This window comes from Scyliorhinus canicula, chromosome 1 (assembly GCF_902713615.1).
Source record: "Scyliorhinus canicula chromosome 1, sScyCan1.1, whole genome shotgun sequence".
In the NCBI taxonomy this organism is placed as follows: domain Eukaryota; kingdom Metazoa; phylum Chordata; class Chondrichthyes; order Carcharhiniformes; family Scyliorhinidae; genus Scyliorhinus; species Scyliorhinus canicula.
Genome location: NC_052146.1, coordinates 70,880,908 through 70,905,100, shown reverse-complemented (window position 1 = coordinate 70,905,100; position 24,193 = coordinate 70,880,908). Strand labels below are relative to the sequence as shown.

Genomic DNA, 24,193 nt, shown 5'->3' with positions numbered 1-24,193 from the left:
AACCCACTTTAGTCCACCTCAGACTGCTCTGTTGGTGGCCAAATGTGAATGCCGATGTAACACACTACGTTGAGAATTGCTTGATCTGTGCCCAGAACAATCCGGACAGATACGCAAAGAAGGCTCAACTCAGCCACACCCGCCCCATTAATGGCCCATGGACTAACCTCCAGATAGACTTCATAGGACCCCTACCCCCGTGCAGAAACGGATATAAGTATGTGTTGATGGTCATCGACACCTTCACAAAATGGGTGGAAGCATTTCCATCGCGCACTAATGTGGCAAAGACCACAGCCAAAATACTAACCCACCACATCTTTACAAGATGGGGACTCTCCCGTAGCATAGAGTCCGATCAAGGCTCCCATTTTACAGGATGAGTTATGAAAAACGTCCTTACAAATTTTGGAATTACTCAAGAGTTTCATATCGCATACCACCCCCAGTCAAGTGGTATTGTCGAATGCATGAATAGGACTCTAAAAGCCACCCTTAGGAAAATGGTTCAGCAGAACAATAGCACCTGGGACTCAGTTCTCCCATTTGCATTGATGTTTTTCCAAAACACCGTATCCACGTCCACAGGACAACCCCCACCCCCACACTCTCATGAACGGACGCACCATGAAAGGAACGGAATATTTGTCAGGCTTAGATTTGACCAGCCCCGCAGTGACAGTCCTCACACACGAAAACGCTGTGCAGCAGTTAATAGCAAATGTGAAGGTGGCCCAACTCGCAGCCGCTGTGAGAATGGGCACAAGGAAGTAACAAAGCAAGGCTTGTTTCGATAAGACAGTGCGTGCCGCTGAGTTTGAAGTAGGGCAGCAAGTAATGCTTTCCCTTTACAACCCCAGCACGTTCCTGTCACCTAAGTACTCAGGTCTGTACTCCATTGCAGACAAAGTAAGCCCCTCCGTGTACAAAATAAAATACCCAAATGGAAAGTCTGCGTGGTTTCACATAAACCAGCTCAAAGCTTATGGCTCACAGAACAACCACACACACCACATCCTGCTCACAGCAGCAGATGAGCTCGCCCTGCCCACAGAAAACACATTCCTACCCTCCCCCAGCCAGTCCATCCCGTCCTCAGACTCAACTTCGACTCCGCACCCTGACACACGACTCCGCCTCTCCCTGCCTCCAGACAGCAGCGACAGTGACAGTGACTGCAAAAGCACTGACGACAGCAGCAGCACACCACGATACTATCCCCCTGCACTAGGCCGCACTCCCAGTGACTCCGAGGACAATTCAAGTGATCCCTTCGAGATCATGTACATTAATGCCCCTGACCCAGATGCACTGCCCGACGATTACGAATTAAACCCCTGCAATTCAAAACTAGACACACAATTCTTGCACCAGGACAATTCATTCAGGCTCATCAGGAACGATGAGATGGACCCGAAGTCACCCCACGCAGCTTTGGCACGACTTCTACAGTCAAGAGTATGGCAGCCAGGAGAAGATGATGACATTGAGTCTGACTCCCACCAGCAAATCCCTTTGCACCTCCCACCAAGCGAATCCCTGTTCGCAACTGAAAACTGAGGTGTCCAGATGATGTTTCAAAGGAACCGCTAGAGAGATACGGTATCCTTTCTGATGGAACCTGCACGATATTCGTTGCATGTTTGTTTGTATGTGTTTGTTAAATGTTCAGTGTTTAGAATTTAAACAGCTTTTCACAGCCCCACACCACCACTCCTTTAGCGCCCCCTGGCAGTTAATGGAACAAGTTGGTCCACGGACAACCGACTAGCTTATCAGCCGAAAACTTTGTGAATTTGCCCGACACCAGTTCATAACTGCTCTTCTAATTTGAAGGTAGAAGAGGCATTACTGCAACCCACCACGACGACTACATTCTTGCCCGTTCTAGCCGGTTACTCAGGTAGTGGAGAAATGGCACTTATCCCCGCCCTGCCTGCGGACCCCCCTCTGATCAGCTAAGCTCGGGTAGAGCACATCCCGTCCTACCCGGGGAGTCCATCCACTTCTTACCCGCTGCGGCCCATAAGCACCTCATTTAAGCTCTTTCATTTCAAAAGTTTTTATTTTGTTTCATAGTGACCCTTCGGTTGCTTTCCTAATGCTATTTACATCCTCAAACATTGGGATGGTAAATTGCACAGGCTGCGAGATGGCTCGCACTGTGTCAGTATTTTTCACGAATGTCTTGTCCAGAAATTCGGTTTAAAAAAAAAATGAGGGACTCACAGATGGTGACCAATTATAAAGGGTAATTGGCAATAAAGGACAGACAAACAAACACACGAGATCGTAAGCAAGATAATGACAGACATTATGCTTGTGTTCACAGGATTCCAGAAGCTCAAAGACGACAAGAAGAGAAGAAAGACAAGAAGAGAAGAGATGATGAAGATTATATCCATCTTTGTTATATGGACACTAGCAGGATCCCGTTGGTTGTGCATTAACGCTAACCCCCTCACCCCACACCACAGGCAAAGAACAAAGAACAAAGAAAATTACAGCACAGGAACAGGCCCTTCGGCCCTCCCAGCCTGTGCCGATCCCAATCCTTTATCTAAACCGGTTGCCTATTTTCCAAGGTCTACTTCTGTCTGTTCCCCACCTGTTCATATATCTGTTCAGATGCATCTTAAATGATGCTATCGTACCCGCCTCTCTACCACCTCCGCTGGCAAAGCATTCCAGGCACCCAACACCCTCTGCGTAAAAAACAGTCCACGCACATCTCCCTTAAACTTTTCCCCTCTCACCTTGAAATCGTGACCCCTTGTAATTGACACCCACACTCTTGGAAAAAGCGTGTTACTATCCACCCTGTCCATACCTCTCATAATTTTGTAGACCTCAATCAGGTCTCCCCCTCAACCTCCTTCTTTCCAATGAAAACAATCCTAATCTACTCAACCTTTCTTCATAGCTAGCATCCTCCATACCAGGCAACATCCTGGTGAACCTCCTCTGCACCCTCTCTAAAGCATCCACATCCTTCTGGTAATGTTGCGACCAGAACTGTACGCAGTATTCCAAATGTTGCCTAACCAAAGTCCGATACAACTGTAACATGACCTGCTGACTCTTGGACTCAATACCCCGTCCGATGAAGGAAAGCATGCTGTATGCCTTCTTGACCACTCTATCGACCTGCGTTGCCACCTCAGAGTACAATGGACCTGAATTCCCAGATCTCTCTGTACATCAATTTTCCCCAGGACTCTTCCATTGACTGTATAGTCTGCTCTTGAGTTTGATCTTCCAAAATGCATCACCTCGCATTTGCCTAGATTGAACTCCATCTGCCATTTCTCTGCCCAACACACCAATCTATCTATATTTTGCTTTATTCTCTGACAGTCCTCCTCGCTATCTGCAACTCCACCAATCTTACTATCATCTGCAAACTTGCTCATCAATGATTGGCCGTCAATAATTCACTCCCCCACAGTACACAGAGCCCAGTAACAGTCAACAGTACCCCTACCTGGTGTGATAGGTTTATCACTTGGTATTCCCACTCGTATGTCGTTGAAGCAGTTTTAGCACTGGCGATACTTTGCAGTATCGTGCAGACAATTCGAATGAAGAAATGGCGAAGAAGAACCTACCGCTCTCGCACCCCGGTACACAGAATTAGATCCCCTATTTTCTGTTTCCACCAGACCCCCGAACCCCTTGACATGGATTAAAGTACATTCGTTTTTTTGTTTGTATGTGTTCGTTTGTTGAATAAAGAAATGTGAACTCTGTGTTTGACTGCCAAACCAGAGAAATTTGAATGTTGCTATTTTTGAACAGTTAAGATGTTAGTATATTTTTGAACTGTTTAAGTGAGGATAGTTTATTGAGAATAGTTAGAGGTTCCAGTTTTTTTATTTTGTAATGCATGTCCTTAATGACATAGCTCCCCCATAGAATTTTGATGATGTGTGTATGTAAAATTGTTTAGTTAAAGATATGTTGCATAGTTAAGGTCAGAGTAGAGCCTAGTCATGAGTGCCTACTTGGTCAAGGAAAGAAGACATCGCAGTAATGTGATCCTTCACGTTTCGCATAGAGGATCACAGGAAGGGAGTGCAGCCACCTGGGGTGGCCACGTCCCGATTCTAAAATGGATACTCGCAAAGAGTGCAGGGAAAAATGGACAGCACTAGAAAAACAAGCAGGTGCAAGGTTTCCTGTGGATTGGAACCTGCAGAACCCAGACACAACTGAAACTACAAGTCATTATTAGCATAGTAATGAGCTATTTCTGGGGACAAAAAGAAACATTGAAACAATCGGTACCAGTACAGACTTCCCGGCGCCAGAGGAAGCTAAAACAAAGGCAGACCAAGAGTTACATAGAGTCCGCCCAACGATCAGGGAACGACCCCTTTATTGGAGAGAATTGATACAAACGATTGGGACATTGTCCAATTAATTGGGACCAAGTCCAAGGTCCACCCAGAAGGGCGAGAAACCCTGGGGGCTATAAAACAGAGTCCCCAAGGTAAGTTTGCTCTTTAGAAGCTCTTGAGAACTCTTTGCTTCTCCATCTTCACCTTGGCATTTGGCTCTCAGCGACGAGAGGCCAGCCAAGCACCAGACAAGTAAGTCTAAGGTCAACGCACGCTACGAGATAGGCGCTCCTAGCTACTATTCTTTACCAGTTCGAAGCCAGCAGTATCAGAACCGGACAACGGTCATTGTTCCTCTGACTGAGTGCGCCACTTGAAGCTAAGTATAGGCTTTTAGTAGTAGTTGTAGTTTAGCGAGTAGAGATGAGTAATAATTGACTGTGTGTGTAAATAAATGTGCATTGATTTCAAACTTACTAACCGATCCAGCAGAGGGCAGCAGAGCAGAGCTACTGATCAGCTGTTCAGGGGAAATTTGCATACGTGCAGTGCGGTCAGCCTAATTTGAAGGTGTACCTGCGAAGGAGACCCGAGGAGTTTGAGTGAAGGCAAGCATCCAGCAGAGGGAAGCAGAGCAGAGCTACTGATCAGCTGTTCTGGGGAAATTTGCATACGTGCAGTGCGGTCAGCCTAATTTGAAGGTGGTTTGTGGAGGGGCTGTTGTCAAGTGACAGTTAAACTCGAAACACTTCGTCAGTGTTTCGCACCCTACCTCCTCTTCTAACCAAAACAAAAACCATGGTCATTGGGAAGCATGAGCAGGGGCCTGTCGTGAAGGTGAGTGAGTGCCTTTAAATTTGCTTACCTTTCAGCGGGAGCAGGGTTTGAGGGAATATCAGGTAAGCTCTTCCTTTCTTTTTCTTTTTCTTGTTTTTTTTTAATCTAGAGGTGATGTCAGGGAAGGCAGTACAATGCTCCTCCTGCAGAATGTATGAGGTGAGGGACACCGTCAGTGTCCCTGCTGATTTCATCTGTGGGAAGTGCACCCAACTCCAGCTCCTCAAAAACCATGTTAGGGACCTGGAGCTTGAGCTGGATGAACTTCGGATCATTCGGGAGGCAGAGGGGGTCATAGATAGAAGCTTCAGGGAGGTAGTTACACCAAAGACTGGAGATAGATGGGTAACTGTAAGAGGGACTGGGAAGAAGCAGTCAGTGCAGGGACCCCCTGCGGTCGTTCCCCTGAGTAACAAGTATACCGTTTTGGATACTTGTCGGGGGGACGACTTACCAGGGGTAAGCCATGGGGTACGGGCCTCTGGCACGGAGTCTGTCCCTGTTGCTCAGAAGGGAAGGGGGGAAAGGAGTAGAACATTAGTAATTGGGGACTCAATAGTCAGGAGCACACATAGGAGATTTTGTGGGAGCGAGAGAGACTCACGTTTGGTATGTTGCCTCCCAGGTGCAAGGGTACGTGATGTCTCAGATCGTGTTTTCCGGGTCCTTAAGGGGGAGGGGGAGCAGCCCCAAGTCGTAGTCCACATTGGCACTAACGACATAGGTAGGAAAGGGGACAAGGATGTCAGGCAGGCCTTTAGGGAGCTAGGATGGAAGCTCAGACCAAGAACAAACAGAGTTGTTATCTCTGAGTTGTTGCCCGTGCCATGTGATAGTGAGACGAGGAATAGGGAGAGAGAGCAATTAAACACGTGGCTACAGGGATGGTGCAGGCGGGAGGGATTCAGATTTCTGGATAACTGGGGCTCTTTCTGGGGAAGGTGGGACCTCTATAGACAGGATGGTCTAGATCTGAACCTGAGGGGCACCAATATCCTGGGGGGGAGATTTGTTAGTGCTCTTTGGGGGGGGTTTAAACAAATTCAGCAGGGGCATGGGAACCTGGATTGTAGTTTTGGGGTACGGGAGATTGAGAGTATAGAGGTCCTGAGCACAGATTTGACTTTGCAGGAGGGTGCCAGTGTTCAGGTAGGTGGTTTGAAGTGTGTCTACTTCAATGCCAGGAGTATACAAAATAAGGTAGGGGAACTGGCAGCATGGGTTGGTACCTGGGACTTCGATGTTGTGGCCATTTCAGAGACATGGATAGAGCAGGGACAGGAATGGTTGTTGCAGGTTCCGGGGTTTAGGTGTTTTAGTAAGCTCAGAGAAGGGGGCAAAAGAGGGGGAGGTGTGACGCTGCTAGTCAAGGACAGTATTACGGTGGCGGAAAGGTTGCTAGATGGGGACTCTTCTTCCGAGGTAATATGGGCTGAGGTTAGAAACAGGAAAGGAGAGGTCACCCTGTTGGGAGTTTTCTATAGGCCACCTAATAGTTCTAGGGATGTAGAGGAAAGGATGGCGAAGATGATTCTGGAAAAGAGCGAAAGTAACAGGGTAGTTGTTATGGGAGACTTTAACTTTCCAAATATTGACTGGAAAAGATATCGTTCGAGTACATTAGATGGGTCGTTCTTTGTACAATGTGTGCAGGAGGGTTTCCTGACACAATATGTTGACAGGCCAACAAGAGGCGAGGCCACATTGGATTTGGTTTTGGGTAATGAACCAGGCCAGGTGTTAGATCTGGAGGTAGGTGAGCACTTTGGAGACAGTGACCACAATTCGGTGACCTTTACATTAGTGATGGAAAGGGATAAGTATACCCCGCAGGGCAAGAGTTATAGCTGGGGAAGGGCAATTATGATGCCATTAGACATGACTTAGGATGTGTAGGTTGGAGAAGTAGGCTGCAAGGGTTGGGCACACTGGATATGTGGAGCTTGTTCAAGGAACAGCTATTGCGTGTTCTTGATCAGTATGTACCAGTCAGACAGGGAGGAAAGGGTAGAGCGAGGGAACCGTGGTTTACCAAAGAAGTGGAATCTCTTGTTAAGAGGAAAAAGGAGGCCTATGTGAAGATGAGGCGTGAAGTTTCAGTTGGGGCGCTTGATAGTTACAGGGAAGCGAGGAAGGATCTAAAGAGAGAGCTAAAACGAGCAAGGAGGGGACATGAGAAGTCTTTGGCAGGTAGGGTCAAGGAAAACCCAAAAACTTTCTATAGGTATGTCAGGAATAAAAGAATGACTAGGGTAAGAGTAGGGCCAGTCAAGGACAGTGGTGGGAAGTTGTGTGTGGAGGCTGAGGAGATAAGCGAGATACTAAATGAATACTTTTCATCAGTATTCACTCAGGAAAAAGATAATGTTGTGGAGGAGAATGCTGAGACCCAGGCTATTAGAATAGATGTCATTGAGGTGCGTAGGGAAGAAGTGTTGGCAATTCTGGACAAGGTGAAAATAGATAAGTCCCCGGGGCCTGATGGGATTTATCCTAGGATTCTCTGGGAAGCCAGGGAAGAGATTGCTGAGCCTTTGGCTTTGATTTTTATGTCATCATTGGCTACAGGAATAGTGCCGAGGACTGGAGGATAGCAAATGTGGTCCCTTTGTTCAAGAAGGGGAGCAGAGATAACCCCGGTAACTATAGGCCGGTGAGCCTCACGTCTGTTGTGGGTAAAGTCTTGGAGAGGATTATAAGAGATACGATTTATAATCATCTAGATAGGAATAATATGATTAGGGATAGTCAGCATGGTTTTGTGAAGGGTAGGTCATGCCTCGCAAACCTTATCGAGTTCTTTGAGAAGGTGACTGAACAGGTAGACTAGGGTAGAGCAGTTGATGTGGTGTATATGGATTTCAGTAAAGCGTTTGATAAGGTTCCCCACAGTCGGCCATTGCAGAAAATACGGAGGCTGGGGATTGAGGGTGATTTAGAGATGTGGATCAGAAATTGGTTAGTTGAAAGAAGACAGAGGGTGGTGGTTGATGCAAATGTTCAGAATGGAGTTCAGTTACAAGTGGCGTACCACAAGGATCTGTTCTGGGGCCGTTGCTGTTTGTCATTTTTATAAATGACCTAGAGGAGGGCACAGAAGGTTGGGTGAGTAAATTTGCAGACGACACTAAAGTCGGTGGAGTTGTAGACAGTGTGGAAGAATGTTGCAGGTTACAGAGGGACGTAGATAAGCTGCAGAGCTGGGCTGAGAGGTGGCAAATGGAGTTTAATGTAGAGAAGTGTGAGGTGATTCACTTTGGAAAGAATAACAGGAATGCAGAATATTTGGCTAATGGTAAAATTCTTGGTAGTGTGGATGAGCAGAGGGATCTCGGTGTCCATGACAATAGATCCCTGAAAGTTGCCATCCAGGTTGATAGGGTTGTGAAGAAGGCCTATGGTGTGTTGGCCTTTATTGGTAGAGGGATTGAGTTCCGGAGCCATGAGGTCATGTTGCAGCTGTACAAAACTCTGGTACGGCCGCATTTGGAGTATTGCGTACAGTTCTGGTCGCCTCATTATAGGAAGGACGTGGAAGCTATGGAACGGGTGCAGAGGAGATTTACCAGGATGTTGCCTGGTATGGAGGGAAAATCTTATGAGGAAAGGCTGATGGACTTGAGGTTGTTTTCGTTAGAGAGAAGAAGGTTAAGAGGTGACTTAATAGAGGCATACAAAATGATCAGAGGGTTAGATAGGGTGGACAGTGAGAGCCTTCTCCCGCGGATGGAGGTGGCTAGCACGAGGGGACATAGCCTTAAATTGAGGGGTAATAGATATAGGACAGAGGTCAGAGGTAGGTTTTTTACACAAAGAGTGGTGAGGCCGTGGAATGCCCTACCTGCAACAGTAGTGAACTCGCCAACATTGAGGGAATTGAAAAGTTTATTGGATAAGCATATGGATGATAATGGCATAGTGTAGGTTAGATGGCCTTTAGTTTTTGATTTCCCATGTCGGTGCAACATCGTGGGCCGTAGGGCCTGTACTGCGCTGTATCGTTCTATGTTCTATGTTCTATGGTGTATCGAGTCATTGATCAGTGTTTGGCTTTGAACCCTGTGGTGGTATCACCTGGCGACTCTTGGGCAAAGGTAATTAAAACAGAGCAAATTAAGGGAAAGCATAACGAGCAACAACTGGGTGCGTCCAATAGCCCTAGAAAACCTGGAGTCGATGGAAATAATGAGGATAACTGTCCACTGGTTGGAGTGATACAGATGACTAAGGTCGATGCTGAAATGGTGATTCATCTTGTCCCCAGTTCCTTAGCATTGAGTTTTCTCAATGTAATGTCCAGGGCGCAACTACCTTCAGTTTATTCATCAGTAACCTTCCTTCCAATCTATGGTCAGAAATTGGGATTGTTCCGTGATGATTTTACAATGCTCAGCATAATTTCCAACTCTTCGGGTATGGAAGCTATATGATCCCACATGCAGGAAGACCACGATAACATTCAGGGTTGAGGTGATAAGTGACATTCCTGCCACACAAGTGCCAGGCAATGATTATCTCCAACAGCAGAGAGCCCCCACTGCAATCACCCAGGGGCTTACCACTAACTAGAAACTAGGAATAACAATATGATCACTGTGCCTATAGGAGCAGGTCGGAATGTGGAAAATATTATCTGACACCTCTTTACTCCCAAAGTTCTGTCCGACATCTTCAAGGCACAGGTCAGGAGTGTAATTGAATACTGTCCAGTTATCTGATTACAACAACTGTCAAAGACTCCACACTATCGAGAAAAAACAACGCATTTAATCTGCACTTTATCCACTACCAGCGCACAGTGGTGGCAGTGTGTTCCATAGACCAGAGACCACAGAATTTACAGCGCAGAAGGAGGCCATTCGGCCCATCGAGTCTGCACCGGCCCTTACAAAGAGCATCCTACTCAAGCCCACGTATCCACCCCATCTCCAGGTAACCTTTTTGGACACTCGGGCCAATTTAGCATGGCCAATGCACATCTTTGGGCTGTGGGAGGAAACCGGAGCACTCGGAGGAAACGCACACAGTTAATTTCATCTGCAAGATGCTCTTTTGCTACTCAACACGGATCCTTTGACAGCACATTCCAATCTACCACCTCGATAAATTTTGTTTGGGTACAGCCCTGGTCTGTGGTCATGAGCAACATGTGAACAGTCCCTTTTACCATATATTCGCATGACCCCATTCTATATATTAACACATCTGCGACCACTCCTGGAGATTTTATACACCCGCTCTGATCCTGGGTATATGCTTTGGTGTTTGGTGTTACCAATATAAATTTATGAAATCTGTAAAGTATTTTCCCGCTGCTGGTCAGCTGTTATCAGTAGTTCGCTAATTAACCTCTAGGACCAGATTAAGAAAACTCAAACTACTGATCTCGTGTGTTTGCCGGGTTATTGTCCGAGGTCTTTGTTAACTACTCAATATCTTGGGTAACTAACTCCACATTACCCATTATACCTCGGGCTAACACATCACAGATCGGCCGTTTGGATTGGCAATAAGCTGGCCTCTCCTACCTCTGACATTCCCTTTAGCAACCGCTTCCCTTGCCTATGGCTGGAAACACATTCCGTTCCTCGGGCAGCAAATTACAGGCCTTTAGCCCATCCTTGCGCCATCCACGAGGAGTCATTTATACTCGGGAGTTGTCATGAATTGAAGACCACAGTAGTGATCCTATTACGACCGAATGACTCTCCCTCATATGCTTCATTCCCTTCTCCTCTTCAGACGCCTTGCTCAAGGAGCTATCGGAATGTTGTAATCAGTGGTTAACTGCGGTAACTTGCGCTCTGCCCAAGCAACGGATTCTGTCTGATGGTGATTTATTCCAATCTGGTTATATATTACTGATAATGTGATCATAGTAACATCGCGCAACAATGTTTCCTGGTTCCCTATCCTCATGCTGCTGTCCTCGGGAGGCGGCCCAATGGTGGGACATCACGTCGGCTTTCGATAACCGCATATTGTTAAACTGAAACATCTGGCATCAGTCCTCCCTAATCGCTTAATGACATCAATGCAGTGTTTTTGACAATACTGTCAATCAAGCCCCTCTCCCATATGAACAGAGGTAGATGAGCTTAACCTGGTACCTTTGTCCCTTATTTACGTTCACAGTCTCAGGTCTGTAGTGATATGTTTCCAAATCGGAATCTGTATGGCATATTACTTTATTGTCCAACAAACCGTTTGAACTATTGCTTTATGCGATATTAATATTATCCGAATATTCTAAGATCAGTTTGCGCTTCATCAGTCACACAGATAAAGTTCCGTTCTGTTGCACAACTTGGCCCTACTTGTCTTGCATTTGCTGTCTGTCCATCCTCCTGGGTCACCGACCTTATGCACAAAGATCTTCACCTTTGGGAACACCCACTAGGTATTCCCACCTGCCCATCCCTGAGTCAAATTCCAATTCCATTCAAATATTTGCGATCCCTGCGGTTCTGATGAGGCCCTAGCAGTCAGTCAGAACGAACTGGGCACGGATGGTATAAAATAAACAATGCCCACTCTCTGATGTATGCTCTGTGGGGGACAGTCATTTAATCACAGCTGTGAGTGGATCTTGTTCGTGATGTCAAGTTGTTGTGGGGAGGAAGGCCATTCGGAATCTGGCCAGGGTTCTCGGAAGCTTCTCATTACACAATTGAGGCGAAATATTCAAGCTGCACAACCTCTCGAAAAGTAGTTACAATAACATACATTTATATACAATATTGCTTCCCGGAGCTCATTTATTTACAAATTTAGAATACCCAATTCATTTTTTTCCCAATTAAGGGGCAATTTAGCGTGGCCAATCCACCTACTCTGCACATCTTTGGGTTGTGGAGCCGAAACCCACGCAAACACGAGGAGAATGTGCAAACTCCACACGAACCTGGGATCTCGGTGCCCTGAGGCATTAATGCTAACCACTGCACCACCGTGCTGCCCGCCCAGGCTTATTTATATGCTCATAGCCTTCGGTGTGTCCCTGCTAAGCACATTCTACCATATTCTCACTTTAAGCAAATGAGCGGAAAGTGCGAAATGTTTTAAAAATAGAGAAAGCAGTTCAGGCTCGTTGACCAGTTACTTTCACATATAATGAAAGCCATCTAGAAAAACAGATCAGGTATGTAAGCTAATGGCTATGGAAAAATATAGCGCAACTGCTTTATAGGTGTAACTCATCGTTATCGTATTAACCGTCATTACGATCCCATACCAGATCCCAACAGTGACTAGGATACTGGACAAAAACTCCAATATTTTATTTTAGTTTTGTAAAACTATGTGAGGAAAGGATATCTCGCTCCAGGAGTGATTCCACGAAGAAATAGGGATATGATATATATAAACAAACTATTGGAGACGTGTGTTGCTCTTTCGGCCTACAAATGGAATGTGGCGAGAAGTGAACTGTTTCAGGTGAATGCCCAGGGAAGCAGTTCAGGTTTGAGTGCCCTACCATTTAGGTTGGCGGAGTAGGTTCAGATACTTGGGTATTCAGATGGCCCTCGGCTGGGCCACGATGCAGAAATGGACTGTGGTCGGCTTGTTGGAGGGGGTAAAAGGGGATCTGAAGAGGTGGGATGCCCTCCCACTATTGTCAACGGTGCAGACGGTCAAGATGAACGCCGGGACGAGATTTTTCTTTGTGTGTTAATCACATATTCCTGCCAATGCCGCGTTTTGGAAAGGTGTATAAATTACTCTCGGCTGGTAAGTCGTCGTGTATTCCGCGGAGGTTTTTGCAAAGGAGGGGGCGGTTGGGGGCGGCGGCTCCGAACTTGTTGTATTATTTCTGGGCGGCGAACGTGGAGACAGCCCAGCAGTGGTGGGGGGGGGGGGGGGGGGAGGATGCTGCTGGATGGGCGCAGGTAGAGATGGTGTAATGTGTGGGGGTAAGCTTAAGGGTCCTGGCTGCGCCCCCCCCCCCCCCCTCACCCTTCCCTTCTGCCCGGGGAGATGTACGGTGAGGAGATTAAGGGCAAGTGGGTGGAGGAGCTGAGAATGGATTTGGGGGGGGGGGGGGGGTTGGAATGAGACTCTGCACCAGGTGAATGCAACGTCGTCCTGTGTTGTGATGCGCTTGGACAAGTTCCAAGTGGTGCACAGGGCTCATATGACACAGACTTGAATGAGCGGATTCTTTCCAGAGATAGAGGATATGGGTGAGAGATGTTCTGGTCATGCCTACGACTGGTGGGGTTTTGGGGCCCGATATTTGAAGAATTATCGAAAATCGTGGGGATGAAGATGTGGCCGCGCCCGCTGGCGGTGCTCTTTGGGGTGTCGGAGTAGCCTTAGGGGAGGGTGGCTGGTGTGGTGGCATCGCCGCTTTGATTACCCGCCTGTGAATTCTACTGGAGTGGGGATCGATTGAGCCACCGAGGGTGCCCGTGTGACTGGGGGATGTAGCAGCATTTCTTAAATTGGAAAAGTTCGCCGTCTGGGGCTTGGGGGGGGGGGGGGTGTGATGGGGTCCTGGTGAGATGGAGGTTGTTCTTGTCCCCGTTTGAGGATTTGTTTGTTTCCGGTGGGGGGAGGGGGGAGTGTGATTACTGGAAGAAAAGGGGAAAATGTCAAACTATGGGAATTGTGTGTTTTCAAAGTGTATATGTTCATGTATACTCTGGTTTCAATACAAATACTTTTTAAAAGAATGTCTCTACCCTGAAAGGCTGCTGTCAACAGTGTTTGGTACCTTCAAGACTTAGATATCTAGATTTGTGGGAAATAATAATGCGAAATATCAGCCAAGACCTTATTGCTTGGCGGAGTGACTGGATGTGCTGTATGGCTGCCATGCAATCCTATTTCTGATATTCTTTGGCTTTTATGCATTCTAGCTGGTTCTGAAGATTATGGAGAACATTGAACTATTAAATGGCGTTCCCGCTTTCTGCAAATGGTGCATCGCCTATTTCCCCCACCTAATCATTAGCGGCGGTGCTTTGAGTCGCATAACGGCTAAACTTTGAATTTGGATTCAAAATATCTCAACTCCTTCGCTCCTTTCTCCTCCTTTTGACCAGCAGCACGAAGCACAAAGCGAGGCAACTCATTGAAATATTGCGGGAAAGAAACTGTGATGTGTTGATCAGGCATCTAATTTTATTTTTAACGCGTATGTTCAAGCCCACCCTGTTTTTCTCTTTAAAGAATTAAACAATAAAGAATTATTTGATATTTGCTGTACTTGTACTGCCACTGTAAAAACGTTTTGCATGGATTTTGTAAATGCTGCTTATACCATAAGACTATAAGGCATAGGAGCAGAATTAGGCTATTTGGCCCATCGAGTCTGCTCCGCCATTCAATCACGGCTAATATATTTTTCTCATCCCCATTCTCCTGCCTTCTCCCCATAACCCATGATCCCATTATTGTTCAAGAACATATCTATCTCTGCCTTAAAGACACTCAGTGAATTGGCCTCCACAGCCTTCTGTGACAGAGTTCCACAGATTCACCACCCTCTGGCTGAACAAAAATCCTCCTTAGCTCTGTTTTAAAGGATCGTCCCTTTAATCTGAGATGGTGTCCTCTGGTTCTAGTTTTTTTCCTACAAGTGGAAACATCCTCTCCACGTTCACTCTCTCCAGGCCTCGATCTTGTACGTTTCAATAAGATTCCCTCCCATCCTTCTAAATTCCAACGTGTACAGACCCAGCGTCCTCAAACGTTCCTCATACCACAAGTTCTTCATTCCAGGGATCATTCTTGTGAACCTGCTCTGGACCCTTTCCAAGGCCAGCGCATCCTTCCTTAGATATGGAGCCCAGAACTGCTCACAATACTCCAAATTGTGTCTGACCAGAACCTTATACAGCCTCAGAAGTACATCCCTGGTCTTGTATTCTAGCCCTCTTGACAGGAATGCTAACATTGCACTTGCCTTCCTAACTGCCGACTGAACCTGCACATTAACCTTAAGAGAATCGTGAACAAGGACTCCCAAGTCCCTTTGTGTTTCTGCTTTCCGAAGCATTTCCCCATTTAGAAAATAGTCTATGTCTAGATTCCTCCTTCCAAAGTGCATAACCTCAAATAATCACAGTATTTCATTTGCCACTTCATTGCCCACTCTCCGAGCTTGTCCAAGTCCTTCTGCAGCCCCATAAGACTGCTTCAGTCTATGTTGGCGCTAAATCAAAAGTATTAAATGCAATGTTTGATTTTTATCCACATGGGAGTCAACGATATTTGGGCTGACAAGCAGGAACTTTAAGCTATGGACACAGTCAGATCAACCTGAACCTTATTGAATGTGGATGAGGCTTGAGAAGATCAGTTGTCCACTCCTGCTCCTATTCGTATGCAATGCATTCTCAATGTTTCAAGTTATCACTGGCAATCAGGGTTTGCTATCCCCAGTATTCACTTCCAAATCAGACCACAGCTAACAACTGAATATTATCATTTATTGAACAACTTTACGTCACATTCACAAGGATAAACGTTACTGCCATGATGCAAATAGATTTAAGTCACCAATATGAGCCGGTCGCGTACAAATACAAATGCGTTGTGAATAAGTAAACACATCATTGAACAGAAACGCTATGAATGACAGTTTGCACCAAGTGTAGGAGATTTTCTCTTTCACTCGCAGCCGGATCTCTTGATGCTTTGCTGAAGTTGAGACCCCAGAGACTCATGTGTAACCCCGCAGGTGTACACTTGGTGTGAGTTTCACTCGGCGGCGCTCAGGGTCAAGTAACTGCTCACACTGTACGTCTGGTCAGTGTCCCGCACGGCCCCTGTCGTCTGAACGCCAGTTTCTGTGGTCTTGCCATCGACGCTCCACGAAACTTGTACTGAACCAGGAAAGAAATTATTCACCAGACACACCAGGGTCGCCGTCTTTGCTGCGGAAATCTGATCGGGCGGCGGCGGGAAAAGCGACACCGAAGGGCGAGACGACTCACGACCTGTAATGAAAAGGATTGTGTTTATTTTGATACATATTGCACAAACGTTTACTGAAACCCCTTGCTCGGCGGTACCGCCAACGGCCTCTGGATCAGTACGTTGTGGGTTCAAGTCCCACGGCAAACACCTGAGCAAAAGAATATAGGCCGACCTTCCAGGATTGATGAGAGTGGGTGAGATAGTCCGTGCTGAGAGGGCACCATGTCTTCAGCCATTTCAGGTGATTGTAAAAGACCCAATGACATCATTTCGAAACAATGTCAAAACAATTATTTGCCTTTCAACCAATGTTGGTAAAACAGAATCAGGGTATTATCACAAAGTCATTTGTGGGATCTTGGCATGCCAAGATTGGCCGCCAAATATCCAAATTACAACAGTGATTGCACTTGAAAAATGCTTAATCTGCTGTGAGGCAAATCTCAGAGGCCGAGAAGGCGCTACATAAATTACACAGAATTACACAGAATTTACAGTGCAGAAGGAGGCCATTCGGCCCATCGAGTCTGCACAGGCTCTTGGAAAGAGCACCCTACCCCTACCAAGGTCAACACCTCCACCCTATCCCCATTACCCAGTAACCCCACCCAACACTAAGGACAATTTTGGACACTAAGGGCAATTTTATCATGGCCAATCCACCTAACCTGCACATCTTTGGACTGTGGGAGGAAACCGGAGCACCCGGAGGAAACCCATGCACACACGGAGAGGATGTGCAGACTCCGCACAGACAGTGACCCAAGCCGGAATCGAACCTGGGACTCTGGAGCTGTGAAGCGATTGTGCTCTCCACAATGCTACCGTGCTGCCCTACTATCCACAATGCTACCGTGCTGCCCTTGATGCAAATGTTCCTTCATTTTCTCCCATAAATCACAGCGAGGATAAATGTTTCAATTCACATTCTTTGATTCGAATTGACGGACACTTCAATTATTCTCATTACTTCATGGGATGTGACTGTGACTATCAAGCAATTTGATGCCTATCCAAGTTGCTCTAGAGAAGGTAATGATAAGTCAGCGTCTCAACACACTGGAGTCTATCTGATGTGGGTACACCGACAGGGAACCATATGCTTTTGACCCAGTGACAATGACATGTTCCACTATTTGGTTACCAGTTAGATAGTGTGGGGCATGGAGGGAATTTGTAAGTGGTACTGTTCCCTTGTGCCTGACACCCTTGCCCTTCTAAGTGATAGAGGTCGGGGGTTTGACGGGTGCTGTGAAAGAAACCATCGTGGGCAGCTGCACAGCATTTTGTATACAGCTGGCAGTGTTGCCACAGTGCACCGTGGTGGAGCGATTGAATGTTTAATGTGGCGCATCCAGTGCCAATCAAGCAGGCTGCTTTGTGGTGGACGGTGTCGAACTTATTTTGTTTTACGCATATCCAGGCGGCGTATAGTATTCAATCAGACCGCGGATTTATGCCTTTTAATAGACGAGTTATTGGTCGCAGAATTACCAACGTGTGACCGATTCCTGAAGCCAGGATATCGATATGGCTGACCCTGTTCAGTTTCTGGTCAACACAATGTTGATGGCCGGGGATTCAGCGACGGTATGTCTTTACTGTCAATTTTACATCTTACTATTGATATTTACAAAAATATATGCGACTTAATTCCATTCATTTCACATAGGAGGTCTTTCCACGCAGGGAGTCAATTACGATTACTAACTGCCAACCAACATTGTAATTCAGAAGAATGGTTATCTTCAAATATTGACTAACATTCTGTTGCAAAATAACTCCAGGATGATGCACATTACAGTAAAAGTTTTCTCCCTTGCATATTACATTAACCTTAGTAAAACGGGAAAATATGTTCTACGCCGTCTCCACAGGATTTACAACGATTGTTCTGCATTAATTCCGATAATCTGGCGCTGGTTTAGCACAGTGGGCCAAGACAGCTGGCTTGTAATGGAGAACAAGACCAGCAGCGCGGGTTCAATTCCCGTTCCGAACAGGCGCAGGAATGTGGCGACTAGGGGCTTTTCACAGTAACTTCATTGAAGCTTACTTGTGACAATAAGCGATTATTATTAAAATATCTCAGCGAATATCCAAGTGATATCCTATCCCATTAGTTTATTGTCCTATTTTTTGGATCAAGACATATAACTAGTCATCGCTTGAAACCGAAATCACGGATAGCAAAAAGTAGATTTTTTTTTCTATCGCATTCTAGATCCTAGCTTTATCTGTATGCTAGGTGTCCATACAGCTTCCTCATATTGGTCATTTCATGTCTATCCGTATACATAAAACCACAGAACAGTCACGGTACGGAAAGAGCCAATTCAGCTCATCTAATCAGTGCGGGCCGTGAAAGAAATAAAAAATATAGCAATAAATATTTTTAGAAAAGAACCAGATGTCCATTCTAATCCCACCTTTCAGCCCCGTCCCTAACCTTGCCGGTTAAAACAATTCAGGTGCACTCAAATAATACATTTTTTCTGACCGTTAAATCTAAACAAACTTTTAGACATCAGAACATGTGAGAAAAATGGCCGCTGCCAACGTGAGGTTAACATGGAAAAGAGCTCTGAGCCTAAATAAATCTTAAATCCTCATATAAAATATTTGGTCACACGGTGTGCATGAACAACTGTCTCCTAATGACAAACAATTCTTAATGTAAAAGGTATGGTTGAGCCCTGCCCTATTGAAATGAAAATCGCTTATTGTCACGAGTAGGCTTCAATAGAGTTACTGTGAAAAGCCCCTAGTCGCCATATTCCGGCGCCTGTCCAGGGAGGCTGGTACGGGAATTGACCCGTGCTGCTGGCCTGCTTGGCCTGCTTTAAAAGCCAGCGATTTAGCTGAGTGAGCTAACATTAGGGAAGCTCCTTAATGCATTCGGCATTCAAAATTAACATCCTTCAATTTTCTCAGAGCATCCGGAATCAGAGAGCCACCCCATTGCCTTTGTCTCTATCTATTGTTCTTTCGCTTTATCTTTCTATCTCTGTCTCCACCCATCCGACTGTACCGCGGACTCACTTTTTGCATAATCGGCATGACTGGGGCACTTCCAATTTAATTTTGAAACATTGTTAATTAAACCCTATGAATTATTCGTATTGTTCACAATTTTGCTCGGAAAGTTAAACTAATCATTTGTAGAAAAACACCGTTTCTTTATGATTTGAACATGTGTTTGCTTATATTCCTGATAACCCATTATTTAAAGGTTGTCTCAAATATACAAACCCCAGTTACCTCGATTGCCTCATTAGTGATCCAACTGAGAATGTGTTTGACTAAAAAGGAAAAACAATATCCCTCGTTCAGAGTGAATCAAGTAAATGTCACTTACTTAGAACAGTCAATTTCGTCCCTCCGCCGAAGTAACCCACCACAGTGCTACAGACCCATTCAAAAAGGTCCTGCAACAGCGAACCGTCGTCTCCTTCAGTTTTGTATCACTCCGCTGCCGGGTGCCTTGCAAGAATCCTTGCAAGAATCTTTTTTGTCGCAGTCTGTGCTTCTTTATGCAGCAGTCCTGTATACGGTGTCTGTGGAGGTCCTGTTCAGGATTTGGGTATCGGTGCTGTGTCAGGATTCAGTACCAGTCCTGTACCAAGGGTTTTAGTATCAGTCATGTGCAGTTTTCCTGCATCGTGCGTCACTGCTCCTCAACCAACCACAATAATACTCGGCGTCGTCCTCCGATTGAACACCGGTGATTGTTAAATAGGCGGCGTTTGTTGACGATTGGCTTCTTCCAGAGAATCGATCCGGGACCCCCGTGCCTTTGCTATCACTATTCAGATAGTGGCGTGCAGAGGTCTGGTGATGCCCAGGGCAAATCTTGATTGTATACCCCAAAGACTCAAGTATAAGGCCTAATATACTGAGAAATATTATGAGAAAGGAAAACATTTTGAATATATAAACACAGATGAAACATGAAATAAACGCTTTATTCGATTTTAATATAAATCAATCAAATTTATTAAGTTCTTTTCCCCAAATGATACCTCCTGTCACAAAACACCTGAACTACTTCACTTTTTACATCAGCTGTGAGAAATTCTTTTTCAATGCTTATTAAAGCCAGGTTGGTCAGTCGCTCCTGTGACATAGAAGACCTCAGATATGTTTTTATTAATTTCAGTTTTGAAAATGACCTTTCACAGCTTGCAACTGAAAATGCGATTGTAAGCAGTAATCTGTATGAAACACACAGCGTCGGAAAGACATCCCTCCCATACTGCAGTAAAGACTCCAGAGCATCTTTAGGATCAGGGGGAACTCTATTCCCTCCAGTTCGAAGGAGCATCACAAAATCAATAATTTTGTCATATAACTGAATTGCAACCACATCATTGTCATAATAATTTGCAAAGTCTGAACATTCCTTTTTTAATTTCTCTCTTTCTTGTTCATCTTCAATCACTCCTGAATTCAAGTTCAGAAGAAAAGAAAATCGGTCACTGAGTCTTTGAAGACGGACACTGCGGTCTTCAATTTCAGTTTTTAATCTGTTCACAATCTCTACCATTACTCTATTCATTTCTTCTTGTGCCATCAGTCCACTATCTCTTGCTGACTCTCCAGGCATTATTCTTCTTCTCCTTGTTCGTGCAATTGGTATTCCCCAATTTTGACAATATTCATTGGCTAAATCTATTGCATTGTGGATAATTTCATCATTCTTCAAATTCAAGATATGAATAAGTCCTCTCAGGTCACAAGAAGCTTCATGGAACCCCATTTTCGGATCCTGCAAACGTTTTGAGACTTTATCCACTGATGATAAAACTGAGTACCAAAAATTTAATAAAGCTATAAACGGGAACTGTTGAATAGAGTTCAGTAGCGATCCTGCATCAGATTTAGTTTCCCTTGAAAATTCTCCTTCCAGCAGGTGTTGAAGGCTTGCAATAACGTTGTCACACTCTTCGTGGATTACTTGCACAGCATCATGGCTGGAACTCCATCTTGTGTCACACTGTCTTTTCACAGTCCGAGTGACAAATGATTTTAACACTTCCCAACGAGAAGTAGATGAAGAAAAAAAAGTAAAGAGTTTTTCTAGAATGCCAAAAAATGTAACAACAACAGGTTGCACCTCACTTGCATGGACACAGGACAAATTGAGGCTGTGGTTCTCGCAGTTCACAAACACAGCTTTTGGGTTAACTTCAAGAATTTTTTGTTGAACACCTCCTCTCACTCCAGCCATAACTGCTGCGTTATCATATGCTTGACCACGACAGTCATTCATGGAAATTTTGTCTTCTTCCAATTTTTCCTGAATTTTATTTACCAGGCTGACTGCATCTTTCTTGTTGACTTGAAAAAATCCCAGAAATGTCTCCTTTATTTCTACTTTTCTGTTTTCATCAATATGAATGTAACGCAGAATTTCAGAAACCTGATCTTCATGGGCAATATCTGGAGTTGAATCCAGCATTATGCTAAAATATTTTGCGTCCTTAATTTCGGAAATTATATTTTTCTTGACAGTTTCACCAAGAAGATTGATTATTTCGTTTTGAATTCTGTTGGACAAGTAGGTGACACTTTTTGGTTTCTCTTTCCCTCTCTGCAAGTGTTTTGCTAAGATGTCATCATATTTGGCCAAAAGTCTGATTGTTGCTAGAAAGTTTCCTGTATTTTCACTGACTGTCTCCCCTGGCTCTGATAACCCAGATATTCCTTCTCCTCAATGTCCACGATAGGCCAGATTCTGTTTTGCCAGAAAGGATATAACCTCGACAATCCGTTCAGTTATAGCTTTCCATCTTTTCTTTTCAGCAGACATTTGCTGTTGAAGTTCAGCATCTATCGTAGTTGAATGATGGAGTCGAACTACGAGGTTCAGGTATTCCCTCATGTGAGCTCTATGAGAAGGGCTTTTCTCATGGTCAGGTATTGTTCGATTTAATTTTCTCCAAGTGGAGAAACCGTCTTCCTTTCCAAAGTTTAACACAGACGACAAATGCTCCTTTGAAAACAAAAAGCAAACAAAACAGTAGCATGCTTTCCGATATGGAGAGTATAACAACCATTTTCTCTCCACAATTTCTCCGTTTGTGGAAACTTTATCAAACCACTTTTTGGAAAATGATCTCCCATCCTTCTCAGCAAATGGACCACTTTTATTCTGATATCTTTCAGGGCCATGTTGTAATATTGTCATCTTCAAATGATCTGGAAACAGATCATTCTTCAAACAGCCAAAATCGCTTCTTTGAAAAAATATGCAAAAATCTTCTTTATTTTCTTCACATGGATCATCATCCTGACAACGAGACTGAGGAGAGAGAGTATTATGTTCTGACCAAGCTGAATCCGTATCAGAAAAATCCTTCTCTGCACCCACATCATCTTTTACTTCTCCAGGTTCTCCTACTTCTTCTTTACTTCTTTTTATCCATGCATCTAATGCCCCTCTTTGATGGGACTCTTCTTCGACTCTGACCCTCTTTTTTTTTCCTGTTCTGTGCTCCACTCGGTTGTACACGAAATACTCGTAACATTTCATTTTCTATCTCAAAAACGGTAAGACGCATGAGAAAATGGGAAGAAAATGGTAAACAATCGGTCAGTTGCAGACGGATAAACCATATTTCATTTCTTTGTTCCTTCGTATCAAATTATTTCACACTGATTCTCCACTGATAATTTTGTGCAATTTATATCATAGACTTGCAAATTAGTGGTATCTGTATTCGAATATTAGCATGTTAAGGAATAAATGTCTCCTATTCCGAGATTAAATGCCATAGCAGTCCTCTGATCATCCAGGCTTCACTCTTACTACATCCCACGTAAATATTTCATTAAATATCACCAAAAAACCTATAAAAACCATAGTTGCACCTGTTCTAGAGCTATTCACTGATCTGAGTAGGTAAAAGAACTAATCTAGATGCACAAAAAGCTGAAGAAAAGACGAGTTATGACTCGAGGAAACACAGGAACGAACAGCCACGTCTGCTTGTTGCTTTTGATAGTTGCACCACGTACATCATCCGCATGCGTGTGGGGGGATGGGGAGAAGGACCATTTTCTCTAGACAGAAAGGGTACACCATGTTAAAGGAATAAAGGGCTAACAACTGCCTCTGCAGTGTGGTGAGCCTCCAAAAATTGATTTATCACCGCTGAAATTTTAAAATTACTATCTTATTTCCTTCTCTGGGGCAGTACGGTGGCCTAGTGGTTAGCACAACCGCCTCACGGAACTGAGGTCCCAGGTTCGATCCCGGCTCTGGGTCAATGTCCGTGTGGAGTTTGCACATTCTCCCCGTGTCTGCGTTGGGTTCGCCCCCACAACCCAAAAAATGTGCAGAGTAGGTGAATTGGCCACGCTAAATTGCCCCTTAATTGAAATAAATAATTGGGTAATCTAAATTTTAAATAAATTAAAAAAAAAAAAAAAAATTTTTTTTTTCCTTCTCTGATTGGATGCCCCCATCCAATGGATGCCCGGGGCCAATGCACCGTCGGCCCCCCATCTGCACGCCACTGTTTTAATTCAGATCATGATAAAGCAGAAATCGTGGGGCACTCCAGGGTTTCTGCTGGTACCAGCCAATGTCAGAGTTTCCAAGTTGCTGCCAGACACGGTGCAACTTAATTTAACGGTTCCTTGCGGCGCGATGGACATCGATTGCGGCTGAGTTAATTTCACCTCCGCGTTTGAACCTAGAACAGATGGAGTAATATTAGAACATGGCTTCTTCTGACTAAAATCTTTATGATATTTCTCTATACAACAAAACGTTACTCGGGATGAAACCAACGAAATATTTGGTGAATACTTACAGACTGTGCAGATTATCAGCGCCGTGATGGCACGTACCCACTGGGACATCATGGATTCAGTGAGGCTCTCAAACCTCGGCAGGTTACAGGCAGAATGTGGTAATGTTTCCCACGGTCACCTTTGCCTTATCAATGTTAAGAATGAGGGCGTGTTACCAAGTGGGCCTTGATTATGCAAATACCGAATGACGTTGCAAGCTAACATCCAATAGTGAGGCTCGGCCTCCTCTACATCCAAGGCAGTGAGGATGGATAATCTCGCACATGATT

The 24,193-nt window shown here is 44.9% G+C and overlaps 1 gene segment (V, D, J or C); it reads right to left on the bottom strand.

The window, feature by feature from the left end:
- Positions 1 to 15,595: 15,595 nt before the first annotated feature.
- Positions 15,596 to 23,989, bottom strand: LOC119977423. The segment is given in 3 exon segments: positions 15,596 to 16,123; positions 23,687 to 23,803; positions 23,924 to 23,989. Coding segments are annotated over 3 exon segments (408 nt in total).
- Positions 23,990 to 24,193: the final 204 nt, after the last annotated feature.